The 23002-nt window shown below is 42.0% G+C and overlaps 1 protein-coding gene across 2 annotated transcripts; it reads left to right on the top strand.

Moving 5' to 3' along the window:
• The first annotated feature begins 4451 nt into the window (after nt 1-4451).
• On the top strand, nt 4452-20276 carry LOC133619772 (YTH domain-containing family protein 1-like). 2 transcript variants are annotated; one of them, XM_061981040.1, is made up of 7 exons: nt 4452-4864; nt 5538-5562; nt 14518-14597; nt 16458-16557; nt 16636-18104; nt 19523-19567; nt 19714-20276. In XM_061981040.1, the coding sequence occupies exons 1-7, from the start codon at nt 4838-4840 to the stop codon at nt 19738-19740; spliced, it is 1773 nt and encodes a 590-aa protein (XP_061837024.1). In that variant the 5' UTR covers nt 4452-4837; the 3' UTR covers nt 19741-20276. The 2 variants fall into 2 exon arrangements, with proteins under 2 accessions (XP_061837024.1, XP_061837015.1); XM_061981031.1 differs by having other exon boundaries at nt 4453-4864; nt 16458-18104.
• The last annotated feature ends 2726 nt before the right edge of the window (nt 20277-23002 follow it).

The following is a 23002-nucleotide window of genomic DNA, read 5'->3' on the forward strand; positions in this document are numbered from 1 at the left end:
CCTGACTGTTGTTTGCGTTTACGCGCCAAACAGCAGCTCAGAGTACCCACCCTTTTTGGATTCACTCGAGGGAGTACTGGAGAGTGATTCCCTCGTTCTACTGGGGGACTTCAACGCTCATGTTGGCAGCGACAGTGAAACCTGGAGAGGTGTGATTGGGAAGAATGGCCGCCCGGATCTGAACCCAAGTGGTGTTCTGTTGTTGGACTTTTGTGCTCGTCACAGATTGTCGATAACAAACACCATGTTCAAACATAAGGGTGTCCATATGTGCACTTGGCACCAGGACACCCTAGGCCGCAGTTCCATGATCGACTTTGTAGTTGTGTCATCGGATTTGCGGCCTCATGTTTTGGACACTCGGGTGAAGAGAGGGGCGGAGCTTTCTACCGATCACCACCTGGTGGTGAGTTGGCTGCGATGGTGGGGGAGGATGCCGGACAGACCTGGCAGGCCCAAACGCATTGTGAGGGTTTGCTGGGAACGCCTGGCAGAGTCTCCTGTCAGAGAGAGTTTCAATTCCCACCTCCGGAAGAACTTTGAACATGTCACGAGGGAGGTGCTGGACATTGAGTCCGAGTGGACAATGTTCCGTACCTCTATTGTCGAGGCGGCCGATTGGAGCTGTGGCCGCAAGGTGGTTGGTGCCTGTCGTGGCGGTAATCCTAGAACCCGTTGGTGGACGCCGGCGGTGAGGGATGCCGTCAGGCTGAAGAAGGAGTCCTATCGGGTTCTTTTGGCTCATGGGACTCCTGAGGCAGCAGACAGGTACCGACAGGCCAAGCGGTGTGCGGCTTCAGCGGTCGCGGAGGCAAAAACTCGGACATGGGAGGAGTTCGGGGAGGCCATGGAAAAAGACTTCCGGACGGCTTCGAAGCAATTCTGGACCACCATCCGCCGCCTCAGGAAGGGGCAGCAGTGCAGTGTCAACACCGTGTATGGTGGGGATGGTGCTCTGCTGACCTCGACTGCGGATGTTGTGGATCGGTGGAGGGAATACTTCGAAGACCTCCTCAATCCTACCAGCACGTCTTCCTATAAGGAAGCAGGGCCTGGGGAATCTGTGGTGGGCTCTCCTATTTCTGGGGCTGAAGTTGCCGAGGTAGTTAAAAAGCTCCTCGGTGGCAAGGCCCCGGGGGTGGATGATTCCTTAAGGCTCTGGATGTTGTGGGGCTGTCTTGGTTGACAAGACTCTGCAACATCGCGTGGACATCGGGGGCGGTACCTCTGGATTGGCAGACCGGGGTGGTGGTTCCTCTCTTTAAGAAGGGGAACCGGAGGGTGTGTTCCAACTATCGTGAGATCACACTCTTCAGCCTTCCCAGTAAGGTCTATTCAGGTGTACTGGAGAGGAGGCTACGCCGGATAGTCGAACCTCGGATTCAGGAGGAACAGTGTGGTTTTCGTCCTGGTCGTGGAACTGTGGACCAGCTCTATACTCTCGGCAGGGTCCTTGAGGGTGCATGGGAGTTTGCCCAACCAGTCTACATGTGCTTTGTGGACTTGGAGAAGGCATTTGACCGTGTACCCCGGGAAGTCCTGTGGGGAGTGCTCAGAGAGTATGGGGTAACGGACTGTCTTATTGTGGCAGTTCGCTCCCTGTATAATCAGTGTCAGAGCTTGGTCCGCATTGCCGGCAGTAAGTCGGACACGTTTCCAGTGAGGGTTGGACTCCGCCAAGGCTGCCCTTTGTCACCGATTCTGTTCATAACCTTTATGGACAGAATTTCTAGGCGCAGTCAGGGCGTTGAGGGGATCTGGTTTGGTGGCTGCAGGATTAGGTCACTGCTATTTGCAGATGATGTGGTCCTGATGGCTTCCTCCGGCCAAGATCTTCAGCTCTCACTGGATCGGTTCGCAGCCGAGTGTGAAGCGACTGGGATGGGAATCAGCACCTCCAAGTCCGAGTCCATGGTTCTCTCCCGGAAAAGGGTGGAGTGCCATCTCCGGGTTGGGGAGGTGATCTTGCCCCAAGTGGAGGAGTTCAAGTACCTCGGAGTCTTGTTCACGAGTGGGGGAAGAGTGGATCGTGAGATCGACAGGCGGATCGGTGCGGCGTCTTCAGTAATGCGGACGCTGTATCGATCCGTTGTGGTGAAGAAGGAGCTGAGCCGGAAGGCAAAGCTCTCGATTTACCGGTCGATCTACGTTCCCATCCTCACCTATGGTCATGAGCTTTGGGTCATGACCGAAAGGACAAGATCACGGGTACAAGCGGCCGAAATGAGTTTCCTCCGCCGAGTGGCGGGGCTCTCCCTTAGAGATAGGGTGAGAAGCTCTGCCATCCGGGGGGAGCTCAAAGTAAAGCCGCTGCTCCTCCACATCGAGAGGAGCCAGATGAGGTGGTTCGGGCATCTGGTCAGGATGCCACCCGAACGCCTCCCTAGGAAGGTGTTTCGGCCACGGGGAAGACCCAGGACACGCTGGGAAGACTATCTCTCCCGGCTCCCGGGGGAACGCCTCGGGATCCCCCGGGAGGAGCTGGACGAAGTGGCTGGGGAGAGGGAAGTCTGGGCTTCCCTGCTTAAGCTGCTGCCCCCGCGACCCGACCTCGGATAAGCGGAAGAAGATGGATGGATGGATGGACAATCCGGGGTGTGGGATATGGAGGTGGGCGGGGTGTTGGAGGGTTAGGTTTGGTTGGTATCAACACTTCAGTCATCAACAATCAGCATCAACAATTGCATCATCAGAGAAATGGACATTGGAACAGTGTAGGACTGACTTGGTAGGATATGTACAACAAGTAGTGGACACAGAGAGAGAGAGATCAGAAATTATAAGAAAAAGTGTCCACATTTGATTATTTACAATCCGAATAGGTATTATGTGGAAGGGAGGGTGTTCGTTTAGGGTTGTAGTTGCCTGGAGGTGTTCTTTTAGTGCGGTTTTGAAGGAGGATAGAGATGCCCTTTCTTTTACACCTGTTGGGAGTGCATTCCAAATTGATGTGGCATAGAAAGAGAATGAGTTAAGACATACTTGCCAACCTTGAGACCTCCAATTTCGGGGGTGGGTGCGGGGAGCGTGGTTGGGGCGGGGGCGTGGTTGGGGCGTGGTTAAGAGGGGAGGAGTATATTTACAGCTAGAATTCACCAAGTCAAGTATTTCATATATATATATATATATATATATATATATATATATATATATATATATATATATATATATATATCCCCGCGACTCCGAAGGGAATCAGCTGTAGAAAATGGATGGATGGATGGATATATATATAAGAAATAATTGACTTTCAGTGAATTCTAGCTATATATATATATATATGTATATATATATATATATATATATATATATATATATATATATATATATATATATATATATATATATATATATATATATGTATATATATACATATACACATATATATATATATATATATATATATATATATATATATATATATATATATATATATATATATATATATATATATATATATATATATATATATGTATGTGTGGGAAAAAATGATTTTTTTCCCACACATACATATATTGCGCTCTACTACGGTATCAAGCACTATTTTTTGGATAACCTTATTAAGACATTTATATATATATATATATATATATATATATATATATATATATATATATATATATATATATATATATATATATATATATATATATATATATATAAATAAAAGAAATACTTGAATTTCAGTGTTCATTTATTTACACATATACACACACATAACACTCATCTACTCATTGTTGAGTTAAGGGTTGAATTGTCCATCCTTGTTCTATTCTCTGTCACTATCTTTCTAACCATGCTGAACACCCTCTCTGATTATGCATTGCTGTGTGGCACGCACAAAAGTGTTTTCATCAAATGCACTAGATGGCAGTATTGTCCTGTTTAAGAGTGTCACAACATTGCTGTTTACGGCAGACGGACTGCTTTACTGTAGACGTTCTTTATATTGTGGGAAAGCGGACTCAGGTCCGCATGGAGCTGGAGGGGGCGTGGCCTCCAGCTCCGCCTGAATTTCGGGAGATTTTCGGGAGAAAATTTGTCCCGGGAGGTTTTCGGGAGAGGCGCTGAATTTCGGGAGTCTCCCGGAAAAGAGGGTTGGCAAGTATGAGTTAAGACCTTTGTTAGTTCGGAATCTGGGTTTAACGTGGTTAGTGGAGCTCCCCCTGGTGTTGTGGTTATGGCGGTCATTTACGTTAAGGAAGTAGTTTGACATGTACTTCGGTATCAGGGAGGTGTAGCGGGTTTTATCGACTAGGCTCAGTGCAGTGATAGCTCAGGCACAGCTCATTTCATTACCTATTCTGTGCACCAGGAAAAATTCCTAGTTTGTGAACCCGTTCTCAAACAATGGCAATAAAAACTATTCTGATTGTGATTCCTAGTGACCGTTCTTCTTAGTGTATGTCCACTAAGATGGAAACAGTGACACTTAGTGGAAATAAGGAGAACTGCAGTGGTGTCTGAAAGCCCGGATGGAGCAGCCATTGGGGAAGTACTGGGCTTTAACGTAACTGAAGAGGGCTCCTCTCTCACTGGAATTAAATCGTCAAAGTAACAGGCGACGAGGAACCGCATTCCAGTTCCGCGACATCCGTTCATTGACTCGTTACCTTTGCTCGAAAACAAGCCAAAGGACTTATTTTGGACATTGTTCGAGCAAGTTTGTGAAGGCGCACAGCGGAGCTGCTAGCTTGCTACACGCTCACTAGCCGACATTGCTAAGTGGAGCTGAGAAGTCCAGCTTGTGTCAACTTGCCTTCAAATCACGGAGCTTGAGATCCAGTCACAAGGTCAAGCTCGGTGAAAACAAATCCAAGGACTTGCTTCATGAATTATGTCTGCCGCAAGCATTGACCCTCAGGTAGGACGCACGAAATAGCTCTGCTGTTTTAGAGAGCTAGCCCGGCTGTAGCAACCTGCGATGCTATGCTAGTGCTCGCTAGCATCTGTGGTGGTTGTTTCACATCACATGCAAGTTGAATACATTAAGTGAGCGTAAATGCAATATAAATGTTGCTGATGTCAGCCAAATGATACACACGCGTTTGCATGCTCTGCAACAAATGTTTGACACTTGCACCACAACCACAGACTGAAGCTAACAGTCAAACACCGCTTCAGCTGACTTGTTCAATGAATAAGTTGAAGCATGTATTTTACACTAACACACATGCTCACCTTCGGCAAACTATGTTTGCACAAGATTAACTAGCCGATGGCTGGCCGTGAAAGCCATTTTGAAGGGCTATGCTTACTAGCCAAGTTCTGCGTGAATTAACACTTGGCGTGGTTTCATGACTTAAAATTGCTGAAGTTGCTCGTTGCCTCACAAATGATTAATCAAGCCGAAGTAACAACTGTATCTGGTTTGCCGTGCGCATCCAACAGCGACAGCTGTGGCCAATATGCCAAGGAGCCTCAGAGGAACAAATCACTAGCATATGTGAATGTACAGTTTAAAGGGTCCTATCTTTGAATGCTTGGTGATAACTTTTCTACCTCTTTTTCATCCTCTTGTTCGGATGGGATTGCAGCGATCAAAGGGACAAGCATCCAAAGGTGAGTTACTACTAATCAGAACATGGATGATTTTTGCATGAATGATTGTCCTGGCCTTCAATTTTTGCATGCATTGCATGTAAGAACTGTATGGCTGTGTTTGTTTGAACAAAGGTTAGGCGTTAACTGGAACCCGCTAACTGGCAGCTTTATTACCAACCCCTGATTTCCACAGGATGCTGAACGCCAGCGAAATCTCGCTGCCACGGGAACGGCACAGCCATCTGCTGTCCAGCAACGCTGTTCTATTGCTGCTCCGCCGTGCAGTGACACAGTGTGGATTTTTTTGACATCTCCCAAATCCGCGCATTATCACGTGATAAAGTAAACACTAGGGATGATGTTTGATAAAAAATTATCGAGTTCGAGCCTATTATCGAATCCTCTTATCGAATCCTCTTATCAAACCGATTCCTTATCGATTCTCTTATCGAGTCCAGATAGGTTGTTGTATATGGAAAAAAACACACACTATTTGGTTTAACAAAAGCTCACTTTTATTAAATAAGAAAAAAATAACATCTAATAATGCAGCACGGTGGAAGAGGGGTTAGTGCATCTGCCTCACAATACGAAGGTCCTGAGTAGTCCTGAGTTCAATCCCGGGCTCGGGATCTTTCTGTGTGGAGTTTGCATGTTCTCCCCGTGACTGCGTGGGTTCCCTCCGGGTACTCCGGCTTCCTCCCACCTCCAAAGACATGCACCTGGGGATAGGTTGATTGGCAACACTAAATTGGCCCTAGTGTGTGAATGTGAGTGTGAATGTAGTCTGTCTATCTGTGTTGGCCCTGCGATGAGGTGGCGACTTGACCAGGGTGTACCCCGCCTTCCGCCCGATTGTAGCTGAGATAGGCTCCAGCGCCCCCCGCGACCCCGAAGGGAATAAGCGGTAGAAAATGGATGGATGGATGGATGAAATAAATAAATATTAACTGTTACCCCCCCTAAAAAAATATATATATATATATATTGACTGTTGTTATCCAAAGTATATTAAGTGGGATTTTTCAGAAAAACAAATATATACAGTAACACAAAAACAACCTGTCTCTGTGATCACTATAGGTGTATAAATAATGATATAGTGTTAAAATCAGTCCCTTGGGCACAAAACTGAAAATAGTACAGCTCTCCAAAAAGTGCACTGCTGCTGCTATTTGACATAACTGTTTGTTATGATGCTTTGACATTTTTGCACTTTATTTCTTTATAGAAAGAAAATTCTATGAAGAGAAGTTTTTTGCAAATGTGGTTACAATGCTACAAAATGATAAGTTAAAGCTAAAAAAAGAAATACACTTTATTGAGTTAACATTATTTCTTTATAGGGGGAACGATGTGATGTCATGAGCTAGGGAATATAATAACTACACTACCCAGCATGCAACGGGAGTAACGAGCATGCGCGGTAGCCCCGAAAAGTGTTGTTGCATGTCGCCACCCGGCAGCTAAGAATGAGGTTATGAGCACGCTGTGAAAGTAAACGTCAAGAACTCAGCCAACACGCCTCGTCTGCATTATTTATAATTAGACAGACAACACATATACAGTGTGATTTTGTTTTGTTTACAAGGAAAGAAAAACAAAAGTTAAAAAAGGTAGATGTCATATATGTTGTATATATATGTATGTGCTGCGGTTGCTTTAAGAACGTTGCGACAGCTGCCGTAAAGGAGGTGCGTTGCCTGGTTGCTATGTTTCCGGTTGGTCGTAAAAGTGTTCGTCATGTGTTTGTACCCTGCTCAAATCTCTCAGTAAAGTTATTCATTGGATTATACCTTTTGTTTTGAACTTTATTACACCTTGGAGCGCTTTTTCCGGTCCATTGTTTTTCCTGCTTTCGCTATCTGCGCCTAACGACTGAGCTACGTGACGTCATTTCTTGTGATGTCCCACGGGACGGGATTCGTTCCCAGGGATTCGAATAAAGAACCAACTCTTTTTCTTTACTATAGTGGTTTCGATAACGGGTACCGGTTCTCAAAAAGGGATTAGAGTCCGAGGCTTCGGTTCTTTTCTTATCGAACAACCGGGAAAATCGGTTTCGAGTATCATCCCTAGTAAACATCGCATAACATCTCAAGCTTTGCCGTGCATCAATACCCACAGGCGGGCGCGCCAGTTACGGCATTGACTTGACGTGACTCGTGAAAAAGACGACAATTTTGCCTTGCAGAACGATAACTCTTTTTTTTGTAGCAAGCAACAACACAACAGTAATTAACATCATCCTTGGCAAGCTTTGTACACACACATATATTTCATTCAACTCCTACAAACGACCCCCGTGCTTCTCCGGCCTCCGAATCAGCTGGTATTTGACATAGGCTTCTTAAATTTTAGATCTCCAAAATCAGCATGTCCTCACCCTTTTATGTCTGCAAGGTGAATTTAGGTCTAAAAACCTTTGACAAGTTGACTTTGTGTCCCTCCCCATCCATTAGGATGTTTCAAAGCTTAAAGTATGATTCCGCTTGTAGACAGACTATTTTATTTTGAAAGTAAACCAATAATCTATTTAGTATTTGAAGGACTTTCTGTCCAACACAATCATGTTTTAGCTAAATTGAACTGCCGCGGCGACCGGCAAAAATAGAAGCCCTGTGTATATTTAGCGACATGGCGGTGACGTTCCACATGTGGTGGAAACAAACACATTGACTTAAATAAAAACGAAACGAGTCCGCCGCTGTGGCAATGACATTCCGCAGCCGTTTTGTTTCTTGTGGAATTCAGGGATAAAACTTGCACAGACTAAATCACATTTACGATTGAGACAAACAACTATTACATTTAGGGGTGTAACAATTCATTTGAATAACAATTAAATTCATTTCAGAATTTTTCACTGCTGATAAAATTCAGGGAATTTTTTTTTTTTTTTAGAACAATACAATCCGAAACGATTCTGTGAGTTGAAAATTCAGTAACCTTATAGCCAAAAATAAATCAAGCAATGTGACTGAAATACATACTGTATACTGGACACTGCAGGTGAAATTTCCTATATTCCTGTTTTTTCTGGTAAGGGAATTAGCCACTTTCTGCTCTCATTTTCCATATTTCAAGACAGTAACAATAGTTTTACTTGCCACTTCTACTTTTTTTTTTACACAAAATAATACAATGTGAATATAAAAAAAAGTGCACTCAACATCTCTTCTGGTTGATTTAGCCTGCTACTACTCTTGTTTTAATAAACCGCTAAAATAGCAGAAACAAGTCAAAACAAATACAAACGCCACAACACAATAACTTAAAGCCAACACAACTAAAGCTAAAACGCAACCGTACAAAGATGGAACGGAAGTGAAAAGTTTCGGCAATTTACCAACTTCCTGAGACGGAAAGTTGAGAAAAGTGTAATAAAAAAAGTTGGAAAAGTAATACTATTGTATAAACCCCGTTTCCATATGAGTTGGGAAATTGTGTTAGATGTAAATATAAACGGAATACAATGATTTGCGAATCATTTTCAACCCATATTCAGTTGAATATGCTACAAAGACAACATATTTGATGTTCAAACTGATAAACATTTTTTTTTTGCAAATAATCATTAACTTTAGAATTTGATGCCAGCAACACGTGACAAAGAAGTTGGGAAAGGTGGCAATAAATACTGATAAAGTTGAGGAATGCTCATCAAACACTTATTTGGAACATCCCACAGGTGAACAGGCAAATTGGGAACAGGTGGGTGCCATGATTGGGTATAAAAGTAGATTCCATGAAATGCTCAGTCATTCACAAACAAGGATGGGGCGAGGGTCACCACTTTGTCAACAAGTGCGTGAGCAAATTGTTGAACAGTTTAAGAAAAACCTTTCTCAACCAGCTATTGCAAAGAATGTAGGGATTTCACCATCTACGGTCTGTAATATCATCAAAGGGTTCAGAAAATCTGGAGAAATCCCAGCACGTAAGCAGCTAAGCCTGTGACCTTCGATCCCTCAGGCTGTACTGCATCAACAAGCGACATCAGTGTGTAAAGGATGTCACCACATGGGCTCAGGAACACTTCATAAACCCACTGTCAGTAACTACAGTTGGTCGCTACATCTGTAAGTGCAAGTTAAAACTCTCCTATGCAAGGCGAAAACCGTTTATCAACAACATCCAGAAACGCCGTCTGCTTCGCTGGGCCTGAGCTCATCTAAGATGGACTGATACAAAGTGGAAAAGTGTTCTGTGGTCTGACGAGTCCACATTTCAAATTGTTTTTGGAAACTGTGGACGTCGTGTCCTCCGAACCAAAGAGGAAAATAACCATCCGGATTGTTATAGGCGCAAAGTTGAAAAGCCAGCATCTGTGATGGTATGTGGGTGTATTAATGCCCAAGACATGGATAACTTACACATCTGTGAAGGCGCCATTAATGCTGAAAGGTACATGCAGGTTTTGGAGCAACATATGTTGCCATCCAAGCAACGTTACCCTGCTTATTTCAGCAAGACAATGCCAAGCCACTTGTTACATCAACGCAGCTTCATAGTAAAAGAGTGCGGGTACTAGACTGGCCTGCTTGTAGTCCAGACCGGTCTCCCATTGAAAATGTGTGGCGCATTATGAAGCCTAAAATACCACAACGGAGACCCCCGGACTGTTGAACAACTTAAGCTGTACATCAAGCAAGAATGGGAAATAATTCCACCTGAGAAGCTTAAAAAATGTGTCTCCTCAGTTCCCAAACGTTTACTGAGTGTTGTTAAAAGGAAAGGCCATGTAACACAGTGGTGAACATGCCCTTTCCCAACTACTTTGGCACGTGTTGCAGCCATGAAATTCTAAGTTAATTATTATTTGCAAAAAAAAAATAAAGTTTAAGAGTTTGAACAACAAATATCTTGTCTTTGTAGTGCATTCAATTGAATATGGGTTGAAAAGGATTTGCAAATCATTGTATTCCGTTTATATTTACATCTAACACAATTTCCCAACTCATGGAAACGGGGTTTGTACTATGTAAAATACTATGTTAAGGAAGTTTGTTTGTCGCTGTAACTTGCTCTGCTGTCACTTCTGTCACGTCCTTTGTGGCTTAAAGTTGTATTACAGTTTCATATTATTGTGTTGTGTCGTTTCTTTGCTTTGGCTTTTGACTCTAGTGCTGTAGCTCAAAGTTGTTGTTGTAATTTATTATATGTCTTGCCGCTTTTGCATGTGTTGTGACCTTTTTCAGCCACTGTAGCTATCTTCCATTCTTGTTTTGCCGACTGATAGCGATGACGGCACAGACTGACAGGCAGACAGACTTGAATAACGTTTAACCTCCTTATAATAAAAAGTGTTAAACTTCATGTAAAATGAAATGTTCTTAAATCCAATGTTTTCCTTTTTCTAGTATTGATAACATTGATGGTCCTGAGTTCAATCCTGGGCTCAGGATCTTTCTGTGTGGACTTTGCAAGTTCTCCCCGTGACTGCGTGGGTTCCCTTCGGGTACTCCAGCTTCCTCCCACCTCCAAAGACATGCACCTGGGGATAGGTTGATTGGAAACACTAAATTGGCCCTCGTGTGTGAATGTTGTCTGTCTGTCTGTCTGTCTGTCTGTCTGTCTGTCTGTCTGTCTGTCTGTCTGTGTTGGCCCTGTGATGAGGTGGCGACTCGTCCAGGGTGTACCCCGCCTTCTGCAGCTGAGATAGGCTCCAGCACCACCCGCGACCCCGAAAGGGACAAGCGGTAGAAAATGGATGGATAACATTGATTGATTGAAAACAATGTTAGATCGATGTCTAACTTCCGAAAAGCACACTTGCTGAGCGCAGATCGATGTACAGTAGTTGCATCTCAGGAATATATATTGGTATATCGATTCATCGTTACAGCCCTAATTTCAATACAATACAATACAATACAAGACCAATGCTGTATCGACAAAATCCATGTTCATGCACATAATGCTGTGACAGAGAAGTATTAATATAATTGCCATACAATTGCAGTAATTATTGTACTGTAATTTCTGTCCTATAAAAAGCACTTACGATAAGCCGCACTCACCTAATTCGTGGAAAGTTTATTTTGTACATATATTGGCCGCACTATATAAGCCGCAGATGTACACTGAAACATATGATATTTTGTGTTAATTCACAAATCTAACATAAAAACATGACATACAGTTGCCTACCGCACAGATCATTGAGCGTAGTCTCCGTCCTCCTCGTCTTCCTGCTCGCTAAAACCGATGAAGTTGTGTTCTTCAGCCACCTAGCCATTCAGCCTTATGGGGCCTGTTAGCGACGACAGATTTATGTTGCGTGTGGCGGCAATTTTTTTTGGTGACCGGATTGTTTTTTTTCAGTGAGTGAGTGGACGAGTAAAGAGAGGGAGGGGTAGCGCATGCACTGTGCAGTAGAGTGATGAATGGGTCCAGTTGTGTCCTGCTAAACTAATAATAAAGCAACCAGAATGTCACAAATCGGTGGCCTCGGATTCTGACCGCAAAGCGGAGTTTAGCAGACCTATTGTAAAGTGAAGGGTTACCCCCGGCGAAAACAGCCACCCTGAAGGGAACGTCTGCCCTGTGCTCCTTGACGACAGTCTGCACCGGAGCCAAACAGCAGGGCAGGTGTAACACCTACATTAATACCGGTCACTCTTTATAACTCCTTGGGCAGATCTGAATGTTCGTTATTTAAATGTTTACCTAAGTTTGAAGATAAAAGAACGGTACCGGTACTTTTCAAAGGCAGTATAGTACTGATTTCAATCAATCAGTGTCGCGGTACTTTATCATTACCGGTATACCGTACAATCCTACTTTGAACATAATATAAAGTATTGTGTATTAAACAGAAGGGGTGATGATCAACTTTCTTTTAATTAAAAAGCCAAACCATTTCCTGTCCTCTGCATGCGCTGCTTTGCCAACGTACACACACACACACACACACACACACACACACACACACACACACACACACACACACACACACACACACACACACAAGTCTCTTTGGTGCCCTCACAAACGATCAAAAATCACAAAAATCCTTAACTTTAACAACTGTATTGCTACAATAATTAACTTTAAACAAGTAAAAACCACTGTACATTAACATCGGCGAAGAAAGGATGTAAATGCATATGTATGCCTTGAAAGAGACGCCACTGAACAAGAGTAGCTCTTCTCTGATGTGAAATAAGTCTTCTTGTGCATTTTTTTCCTGAAAAGTCTGGTCCCATCACAATTAAAACTTGCTGTGGCACAAAGCCTGCTTTGTTGATTTTTCCATGCTTGTGTGCACCAATAATGTACTCGTCCCCCCAATTATTATTTTTTCACTTCCTCCTCCTTCGTTGCTGGTCTGTTGTCTTTTGAGACTCATATTGAGTTAGCAAAATGGACAAAACTAGTCAAAAGGCATAAAACCACAGAAGGCTGACACTCCGAAGCGCTGAGAAGTGACTAGTAGTGTCCTGGTCAGCAATTGGTGTGAAGGGCTCCGCCTCCCCAAAGATGCTGCACTGTATTTTGATACAAAATGAATGAATGAATTTACACAGAGAAATGGTTGGCACACGGAGGCAAATTTGGCTCATTCTAAAAGTTCGTAAATTGAGTTTCCACTGTACTATATAAGACAAGTTATATATGCTATTAGTCTCGAGCTATTTTCTTTTTCTAAGATTAATATATTTCCCGCAATTTATTTTATTTTGATATACTATGTTTTAATGACTTTGCTTGTTCGCTTTACTGTATATTTGTGTTTTATGCATTAGAACATGCTGCCGTGGCAGAGATGTCAAAGTGATCGGGCGCTTGTCCTCCAGACCATTTTAATTCAATGTAAATGCCCACTTTAAGCAGGGTGCATGCTTTAGTATTAGGGGTGCTGGAATACATTGATTCACATCTGAATTTGAATTTGATTCTAAATTGGTTCAAAATGTCCAAAGATCACTTTTGAAAAATAAATATTTAGGCCATCTCCTCTCACTCCCTGTGCGGCCAAACGAGGACCTTTTGTAACCTGTAACATATTTTGAAAATGTTTTATTATAATTTATATACCTAATAATATATTGTGAGAATAGGTTTGAATCGAGAATTTTGTTGAATCAGGAATCTATTTTGAATCGAATCTTCACCCCAGCTTTCAGAAACAAATTGAATCATTCCTTTTTGGTATGTACATTTTAGTACATTAAGCAAATTTAGCATTATGTTAATGGTAGGTCAAAACGAGCTTTAAAACAAAGCAGTGCAAAGTTGTAGTTATTCGTTGGATTCGGGGCTTAACAGATACTAGCTCTATGCTATTAGCATGTAGCATTGTCTTCCTCCATTTGCATTCCCACACAGAGAAACAAGATGAAATGACCACAATTGCCCATTTAATAGACACTTTTTGCCAACAGTAACATTAGAGATGGAGCATGGAAAATTGGACTGCACTTGTAGGTGTGGAAATAGAATAAACAGAATCATTTGAGAAATCGGACTAATTCAGTGCTTGGAAACAGCTGTGTCTTTTTTATTAGGGTTGTCAATCTTACAACTCCCCCAGATTAACATCGATTCAGTTTCTTGGGTAGACTATTCAATTCAAAATGGATTCTACACAATTCTCAATTCAAACAGATTCTCGCAATATATTATTTGGTATACAACTTTAAATAAAACCTTTTAAATACACATTACAGGTTACAAAAGCTCCTGTTTGCCGCTAAGTATAATGTATACGCACAGCCTAAAAATGTCTTTTAAAAATCTGTTCTCAAAAGTTTAGAATCGATTCAGAATCGTTAGAAATTTGGATGTGAATTTTTTTCCCCCCAGGAACCTTAATTTTAATAGACTTTTGTTTCAACATTTTTAAGTACTTGAATTTTAACTCTTGTAGTTTTCTCTTGTAATCTATGCAGTAGATGTATAGCTAATGCATTTCCTTTTTAAATGTTTTGTTTTCAAAACATGCACTGATACGTTTTTTTGTTGCAGTGCAAAATGGTTCGCTTCATCAGAAAGAGACTGTCCATGACAATGACTTTGAGCCATACCTCACTAGTCAATCAACTCAGGTAAGGAGGGAGCAATCAGACACTGTAGAATATTTAATACAGCACAAAAAGTAAGACATGTTGTGTTTAGTGGATTATATTTTTGTTGTTACAATACTTCTTCAACAAAAAGGGGCTTCACGGTGGAAGAGGGGTTAGTGCATCTGCCTCACAATACGAAGGTCCTGAGTAGTCTTGGGTTCAATCCCGGGCTCGGGATCTTTCTGTGTGGAGTTTGCATGTCCTCCCCGTGACTGCGTGGGTTCCCTCCGGGTACTCCGGCTTCCTCCCACCTCCAAAGACATGCACCTGGGGATAAGTTGATTGGCAACACTAAAATTGGCCCTAGTGTGTGGATGTGAGTGTGAATGTTGTCTGTCTATCTGTGTTGGCCCTGCGATGAGGTGACGACTTGTCCAGGGTGTACACCGCCTTCCGCCCGATTGCAGCTGAGATAGGCTCCAGCGCCCCCCGCGACCCCAAAGGGAATAAGCGGTAGAAAATGGATGGCAATACTTCTTAGCAATAACCGTTGGAATGTATTTGTATCACCCTTTTTAAATTGTGCCAACTTGATGGAGCTTTAAAGGTGCTGCAATGAGGTGTACCAGGCTTGTGGCATTTTTCAAAAAGACTTGAGACTGTAATTTCTGCCAAAGGTGCATCAACAAAGTATCGAGCAAAAGCTGTGAATATTTATTTACATGTGATTTCTTAGTTTTTTATGTTTAATAAATTTGACAAACAAAATCTACAAAAATCCTTTTCACATTGTCATTATGGGGTATTGTGTGTAAAATTTTGGGACAAAAATTAATGTTTTCCACTTTGGAATAAGACTGGAACACTACATAACCTAGAAAAAGCTAAGCGCTGTGAATTCTTTCCGGGTGCACTGTATTGTCCAGAAAAAAATTGTATCGGCCCAGGCCTACTTAGATGCGGTTTTGCACGTTGAAGGGACGTTAGCGGAGGAACGTTAGTGGAGCTTGTTAGCGAAAACGCTACATTGCAAATTTGTTGCAGATTGTGGGACACAGCTACAATGTGTCATGTATGATCACAATATAACGATATAATTTAAATCTCTATCGACAGTTAACTTTATAGCGTATATGTCACGCAACATTATCTCCTTGTTAGCATTTCAATGGGCAATGCCTCTACTCCAAATAGTTTGACAGCTTTACATTTACGTAATTCGAGCCAAGAAAATTCCAGAATGTTCATGGGGTTAAATAATAATCAAATATATTGCTCGAAATTCCAGAATCTTAATGTGATTAAATAATGGTTATGGTATGAGTTTATTTCGAACATGCATACAATTACAACATGATACATCACAATTTCCTGCTTCTCTTTTCAACATGTTCGAGAAGGAGTAGGAAGAAGCAGAGCTTATTTAATCCTACCCCTTTTTCATTACATAGCAATTGCTAACACTTTTGTTAACTTCCTGTTTTCAATTTATTCACAATATACACCATAAATATAATCAAAAAACCATAAATAATAAATAGTGAACTAAGTCGTATTTCATATGGGGAGAAGAATAAGATTATCACTAAGTTCAGAATGTTTATCATGGTGGTTCTTCTTTGTACTTTGTAAACACTCTGAGTTTGAACAGTTTCTTAAATTGGATAATATTAGTACTTAGTTTGATTTATTTACTTAATCCATGCCATAATTTAATTCCACATATTGATATACTAAAGGGTTTTAAGTGTTTTTTTAAAATTACATTTTTCTTTAAGGTTATATTTATAATCTTTTGTTGAGAAGAATTGTTGTACATTCTTGGGTAGCAGTTTAAATTATAATCAAATATAAGATATCTTACCAATAATATTGCTCTGCTCATTTTCATGCTTCTAGAACAACAGCTACCAGTCTATCACCGATCCTTACCTTTCCAGTTACTACGCTCCCTCCATCGGCTTTCCGTACCCCCTCAGTGAGGCTCCTTGGTCCACAGGTGGGGACCCTCCAATTCCATACCTCACCCCTTACGGACCCTTGAGTAATGGAGACCATCATTTCTTGCCGGACACAGTGTTTGGCCAGCCGGGTGGCCTTGGAAGCAGCATTTACCCTCACAGGTTTAATTTTTTCCCCGAGAACCCCGCCTTCTCTGCTTGGGGCACAAGTGGCTCCCAGGGCCAGCAGACTCAAAGTTCAGCCTATGGTGGCAGCTATAGCTATCCCCCAAGCTCTCTCGGGGGCACCCTGGTGCCCGATGGTCAGACTGGCTTTCACAGTGACACACTCAACAAAGCCCCTGGTATGAACAGCCTGGAGCAGGGCATGGTTGGTTTGAAGATTGGAGGGGATGTCACTGGACCGGGGTCAGGAGTCAAGGCTGTAGGGTCAGTGATTGGTGGGCCAGCTGTGGCAGCCACGGGGAATGGGGCCACACCCATTGGAATGCCCCTGCCCAAACCCACCTCTTGGGCTGCTATTGCCAGCAAGCCTGCCAAGCCACAGCAACTGAAAGCTAAGGTAAAGCCAGGGTTGATCAATCCTGGGGGAGCTTTTCCTCCACCCCCAATCAAACACAACATGAACATTGGCACCTGGGAAAAGGGTCCTGTAAATAAAGTTCCCACGGCCCCAATGCAGCAGCAGCCTCTTGGTCTGCCTCACACCATGCAACATCAAGCCCCCATGCAGCAAGGACCCATGCAGCCTCCCCCTCCTCAATCTTTGGTACATCCTCAGATGCAACCCATGACCTTACAGCACCAGCCCCCCCATCACCAGCATCATCAGTCACCTCCTCAGCCCTACCAAAACCACACCCAGCCACCACAACCCCAGACCCGATGGGTGGCCCCACGAAATCGCAACCAGGGCTATGGGCAGGGAATCCTTAACCATGACGGTAGTGGGATGATGGGTATGGTTGGTAGCGGAAACTGTGGCCCCCAAGCCTGTGCCAGCCAGGGACCTGGTGGCGAGTCACATCCAGTGCTGGAGAAGCTTCGTTCCTCCCACAGCTATAACCCCAAGGACTTTGAATGGAACCCGAAGAATGGACGCGTTTTCATCATCAAGAGTTATTCTGAGGACGACATCCATCGCTCCATCAAGTACTCCATCTGGTGCAGCACAGAGCACGGCAACAAGCGACTGGACTCAGCCTTCCGGGCAATGAATGGCAAAGGCCCCGTGTACTTGCTGTTCAGTGTCAATGGCAGCGGTCATTTTTGTGGCGTGGCGGAGATGCGTTCACCAGTGGACTACGGCACCAGTGCTGGTGTTTGGGCACAGGACAAGTGGAAGGGCAAGTTTGACGTTGACTGGTTGTTCGTTAAAGATGTGCCTAATAGCCAGCTGCGCCATATTCGCCTGGAGAACAACGACAACAAGCCAGTGACTAACTCCCGTGACACCCAGGAAGTTCCGTTGGAGAAGGCCAAGCAGGTGCTTAAGATCATCGCCACCTACAAACACACCACATCCATCTTTGATGACTTTTGTCACTATGAGAAGAGGCAGGAAGAAGAAGAGGAGGTGCGCAAGGTGGGTCTATTTGCTTCAGCATCAACCCATTGGAATGTTTTCTTTTTAAAGGTGACCTGCACTTTTTTGGACTTTTGCCTATTGTTTACAATCAATATGAGAGACAAAACAACAGATTTATTTTTTTTTAAATATGCATTTTAACTAAATGCATAATGCATTTTAAAGTCTGCTTGTAATGGCAATGAGAGGTCATCTATACTGCCCATAAAACCCTCTAAAAAACATTAAAAAAGCGCCAACAATACTCAATTTACATTTTATGACTTGAATATTAGCAAAGTATTAGTGATATTTTTATTATAAGTGCTAAGCTCCCTCCATCAGTGTGTGAATGTGTGTGTGAATGGGTAATTGTGGAAGTAGTGTCAAAGCGCTTTGAGTACCTTGAAGGTAGAAAAGCGCTATACAAGTACAACCCATTTATCATTTATTTATAACATAGACAAACTATTTTTAGCTGCGCCATGATCAGAGGGAGCTAACTGCTTGTGCGTCTATGTTAAAGTTAAAAGTTAAAGTACCAATGATTGTCACACACACACTAGGTGTGGCGAGATTATTCTCTGCATTTGACCCATCACCCTTGATCACCCCCTGGGAGGTGAGGTGAGCAGTGGGCAGCAGCGGTGGCCGCGCCCGGGAATCATTTTGGTGATTTAACCCCCAATTCCAACCCTTGATGCTGAGTGCCTATGGTGACTTAATTGGCTGGTGAGCTGCTTTCTGCCTCGTAGCTCGTAAAACTTAATTATAGATCATAAATAATATTGATAGGATAAGGACATAATCCTTGGTCAACTTTGGCATCCAATTTAGATCTTGAAATGGCGATAAAGACACGAAATGACCCTTGGTCTGCGCTTGGTTCCACCCTCCTATTTTCTTCGTGAGGATAACAGATTCTATCAGTCGGCATCCTAGTGACAGTAGACATTGTACAGTAAGTGATATTTTATTATGTTTGTGAAATGAAATCTCATGAAATCTGCAGTGAATAGTAATCAGTGATGTTGTCGAAGGAAAAGGCAAACACTGTGATCCGTTTTTTTAATTAATGCTTAAAATGATCAATTTACGTAAATATTAAATATTATAAATGTGCCTGTTACTACATTTCATATATACTTAGTGTGTATATAAAACCTTAATGGAAGTGATAGGATTCTTTAGAGCACTTTATAGGCGGAATAGAGCGATTGACTCCCTTTAGCTTCATTGTAAGCGGAAATTTGATCACATTTATTAATGTTTTAGAGTGCATTAAAAAAAGAAAAACCATGTTTTCTTGTCTTACATAAGGATTGTGAATAATGGGCAAAATAAAAATAAAAAGTTCAGCTCCCCTTTAAAGATATATAATTAAAGCACTAATATTTTGGTTACTCTTTCCGTGTGTTTCCTTATTGTTTTCATAGACTTTTGAACCTACACCGATACAGAGCCGCTCTCGGTTGGATCAGGTGAGGAATCAGTATTACTTTTTATCATTAGTGCCACTTGTCTTTAAAGTGAACCAAGAGAATGACTTCTTTATAAATTGTATAACTTTTTTGAAAATCTAATTTTAACTTTTTTGTTTTGTTTTTTGTCATTTTTCCCTAACCAGGAGCGTCAAAACAGGAGTAAACAATAGGGGACATTTATCTCTGGCGTGATCAAGTTACACTAGGACTCGATTGATTTAAGAGACAGAAGAATATGAAATGCAAACAAGCTCTTTGTTTTTTAAGTCAATTCTGGGAATTATCTGCCATCAGTGGGTTTGTCTTTTTTTTTTTTAACCCGTGTTCCCGCCCTGCCCCACCACTTGACACTTATGTGTTGTTGCAGGGGTTTACCAGCTGATTCAAGTAATATTAATTCCCACCACCCACTTTAAAATAAATGTTTTAATATTTGTCTTAAACTTCTCACCATCCTATACTTTCACCAGTCCTGCCCTCATGCTCTCCTCTTCTCAACTGAATCAGGGTTTGACTGCATCATGGAGAAAAAAATCTGCCACTTTATATATTTCAGTACAATCAAGAATGGCCATGTCCTACCCCTATTTGTCCACGTGGGGGCAGCATTGCCAAGTTTTAGAGGTTTAACTGTGCCAAACAGGGTTGGAGCATCCCAAAGGCAATGTACAACTTGGAACTGAGCGAAAATAAAACTTCAATGATTTATCTATTTTTCATTGAGATTGACAAAATCTCTATTTTTTGGCTTACTACTGACAACTTTCATTTCAGAAGCTCAGTTTCTGGAGCCTGTGTGTTTTTTTTCTGTAGTTAAATGAACTGCTAACACAATGACACTGCTGGAGAAATCAGGGATAGTGTGACACCACACAAAACTATAGAGACAATTCAGAGGAAGACCTCTTGGGAAAGAAATAAATCCTCCACAACCAGGACCGTCACCCTTTTAAATCATACAATTGTACCCCTCTGCCTTGCTTTCTTTTCATGTTTGTCTCCAAGGGTGCTTGTCTTGTTCAACCCACTTTTAGAGGAATGTGGCATCCACTAATTTAAATTTTCACAATCAACATATTGTTGTGATGTAATTTGCTGCATCAGATGAGTTGTTGCTTTGTGTTCCACAGACAAATATTTATCTTGTTTGCCACCATTCTGTTTTATTTCTAATGTTTTGTTCCCCCCCCTGAACTTGGATTAAGTCTCATGTTTGATCATAATGCTATGTAGGAGCCTATATATTCATGGAGAAAGCCTAAAAATGTATAACCTAATAACTGTAACCGATTTACTGTCGAGTAAGAACAAAATGAATGGCGAGTGGTTTGTGTGTTCTGGTGAGTCATTTGGCCTATAACCTGAATTGATTGCATATGATACGCAAGGTACAACAGTGGACAAAAAACTGAATACCAACAGGTGATGTGCCAATCAATGCATGTAAGGTAGACTATGGGGATCTGTACTGTTCAGCAGAGAGTGGTGATTATGTGTAATGGTCCTTAAAAGGACAGCGACCCTCACCCCCCATGTTTTGGTATCACTCACCCAACATCTATCACCGATTGAAGTGATTTTTAGCTTTTTAAAGATCTGTCATGTTCTTGTTTTCGACCGTCTGATCCAATCTAGCTTCACACTAGCTAATCAACTATAGTCCATATTCATTTTAATTTAAAAAAAAAACTGTTGAAAGCACAGGTCTTACATAAATTGCATTATATCAGGATTATGAAAGTTTTGTTTGTCAAAAGTTAAATCACTTTCGTTTTGTGATTCTGCATTTAACCTTGCCAGTCAAGTCTTTGTTTCCACGGGAACTTACCTCCTGACAGCATCACTTCCTCTTTTCCCCCCACGCCAGTCATCACATTGATTGATCCCATGCAGCTACATAATGAACGCCCTTCACGTCTTTGCTTCAACGGCGCAAATCTAAGTCGCGGAGATGGGCTTTGGCGAGGCTTTTAAAAATGCCACAGGTGCAGTCATCAAGGTCATTAGCTGCTTGTGGTCAGAGCAAAAGATTGATGTGCATGATAATGACAAACGCCAGAGGACTTTTGCTGCCAAGGCGAGATGTCAAGATTAGCCATGAATGGATGTAATGCAAAGATGAAAGTTATCTTCTCGACCACAGCTGTAGTGGGAAAATTGTTCAAAAGATGCATCATGTTTTTTTCTTGATAGAAGAAATCAAGCCTTAATAAACTGTCCATTCAGAAAGAATTTGGTTTTGTTCTCATGCATTTTTTTCCAAGTAACTCTTATTGACCTCATGCAAAAACGTCTACTTGCTGGGTTGTGTCTTAGTGCTGCTGCCTGATACTTTTGTTTGAAGTGCTTGCTTCATTAGATATACAGTATATGCTCTTGATTCTTTGACACCTGAAACAAGATGTATCTGGCATAGCTTTGCAAAGTATCCCATCCGACACCTGGAATCTTATGACGTTACACGTGCGGGGTAAATTGGTAAATCACTACCAATAATCTTCATTCTTTAAAAAAGTAGGGCCTGTGACAAAAACATGCGGTACATATTTTCAAGTCCCCTCTTGTCAGGCATTCTTTTGTGGAGCTATCCATGGTGCTGAAGATCTACTTGTGGAGTCATTGTGTGTGTAAGTTGCTGTATGTGTAATAATAGTCTTCACTAACGGCTCGTGTTTACAGAAGTATGTAACCAAGGAATTCCTGGAAATTACTCAAACCTAGTTTTCAAATACATTTCTGCTGCAAATAGTTTTTCGGTGAAGAATATATGGAGTCTTTTTTTTATTACAATTATGACAGCAACATGCATAGGATTCAGTGCAACTTTATTTGCCAAAGCAGTACAAAATGATCTAAAATGACACTGTCATCACATTCAACATACAATGAAAACAACCAAACTGCTCATTTAACATCATTTTGTCATGTTCTATTCAAACCACAGCATTCGTTTGCCCATGTAAATTATTTTGCCCATATAAATGAATTACCCACCTCTAGCCCAAACATCTTTGATAACATTTCATTTGTAGCATTGCTGTGCGTTTTAATAAATATTATGCACTTTTAGGTAAAAGGCCAGTAGGTGGCGTTGAATGACTCCATTATCTGCACTGACTCCAATGCGCTTCATCACTGCAGTCTTCCCACAGTGAACACCTCCAAAGCTCCTTATCGAGCTCCTGTGTGTAGGCCTCGGCTTGAGAGCAGTAGGGTGGAGCTGCTGGCCCACTTTTGCATAGGAGATCATTCATTATCAAGTGCTCCTGCGCCTGCACTTTTTAATATTTTACAGCCTATAGGGATTATTGCTGCATGGATATACTAAAGTTAGAGGGAATTAAGCACCAGTGCACACACGCCATTAGACAAAACGCTTTCGTATGAGCTTTTTAGCCTCCTTAAATCCCTTTTAAATAAAGATTAACACGA

Source organism: Nerophis lumbriciformis, linkage group LG01, assembly GCF_033978685.3.
Source record: "Nerophis lumbriciformis linkage group LG01, RoL_Nlum_v2.1, whole genome shotgun sequence".
In the NCBI taxonomy this organism is placed as follows: Eukaryota; Metazoa; Chordata; class Actinopteri; order Syngnathiformes; family Syngnathidae; genus Nerophis; species Nerophis lumbriciformis.

Excerpts from the sequence above, each read along its gene's own strand:
- LOC133619772 (XM_061981031.1), top strand. The coding sequence starts at position 4,838 with ATGTCTGCCGCAAGCATTGACCCTCAG. Across the intron at positions 5,563-14,517 it reads AAAGGGACAAGCATCCAAAG|TGCAAAATGGTTCGCTTCAT; the intron begins GTGAGTTACTAC and ends TTTTTGTTGCAG. Across the intron at positions 19,568-19,713 it reads GCCGCTCTCGGTTGGATCAG|GAGCGTCAAAACAGGAGTAA; the intron begins GTGAGGAATCAG and ends TTCCCTAACCAG.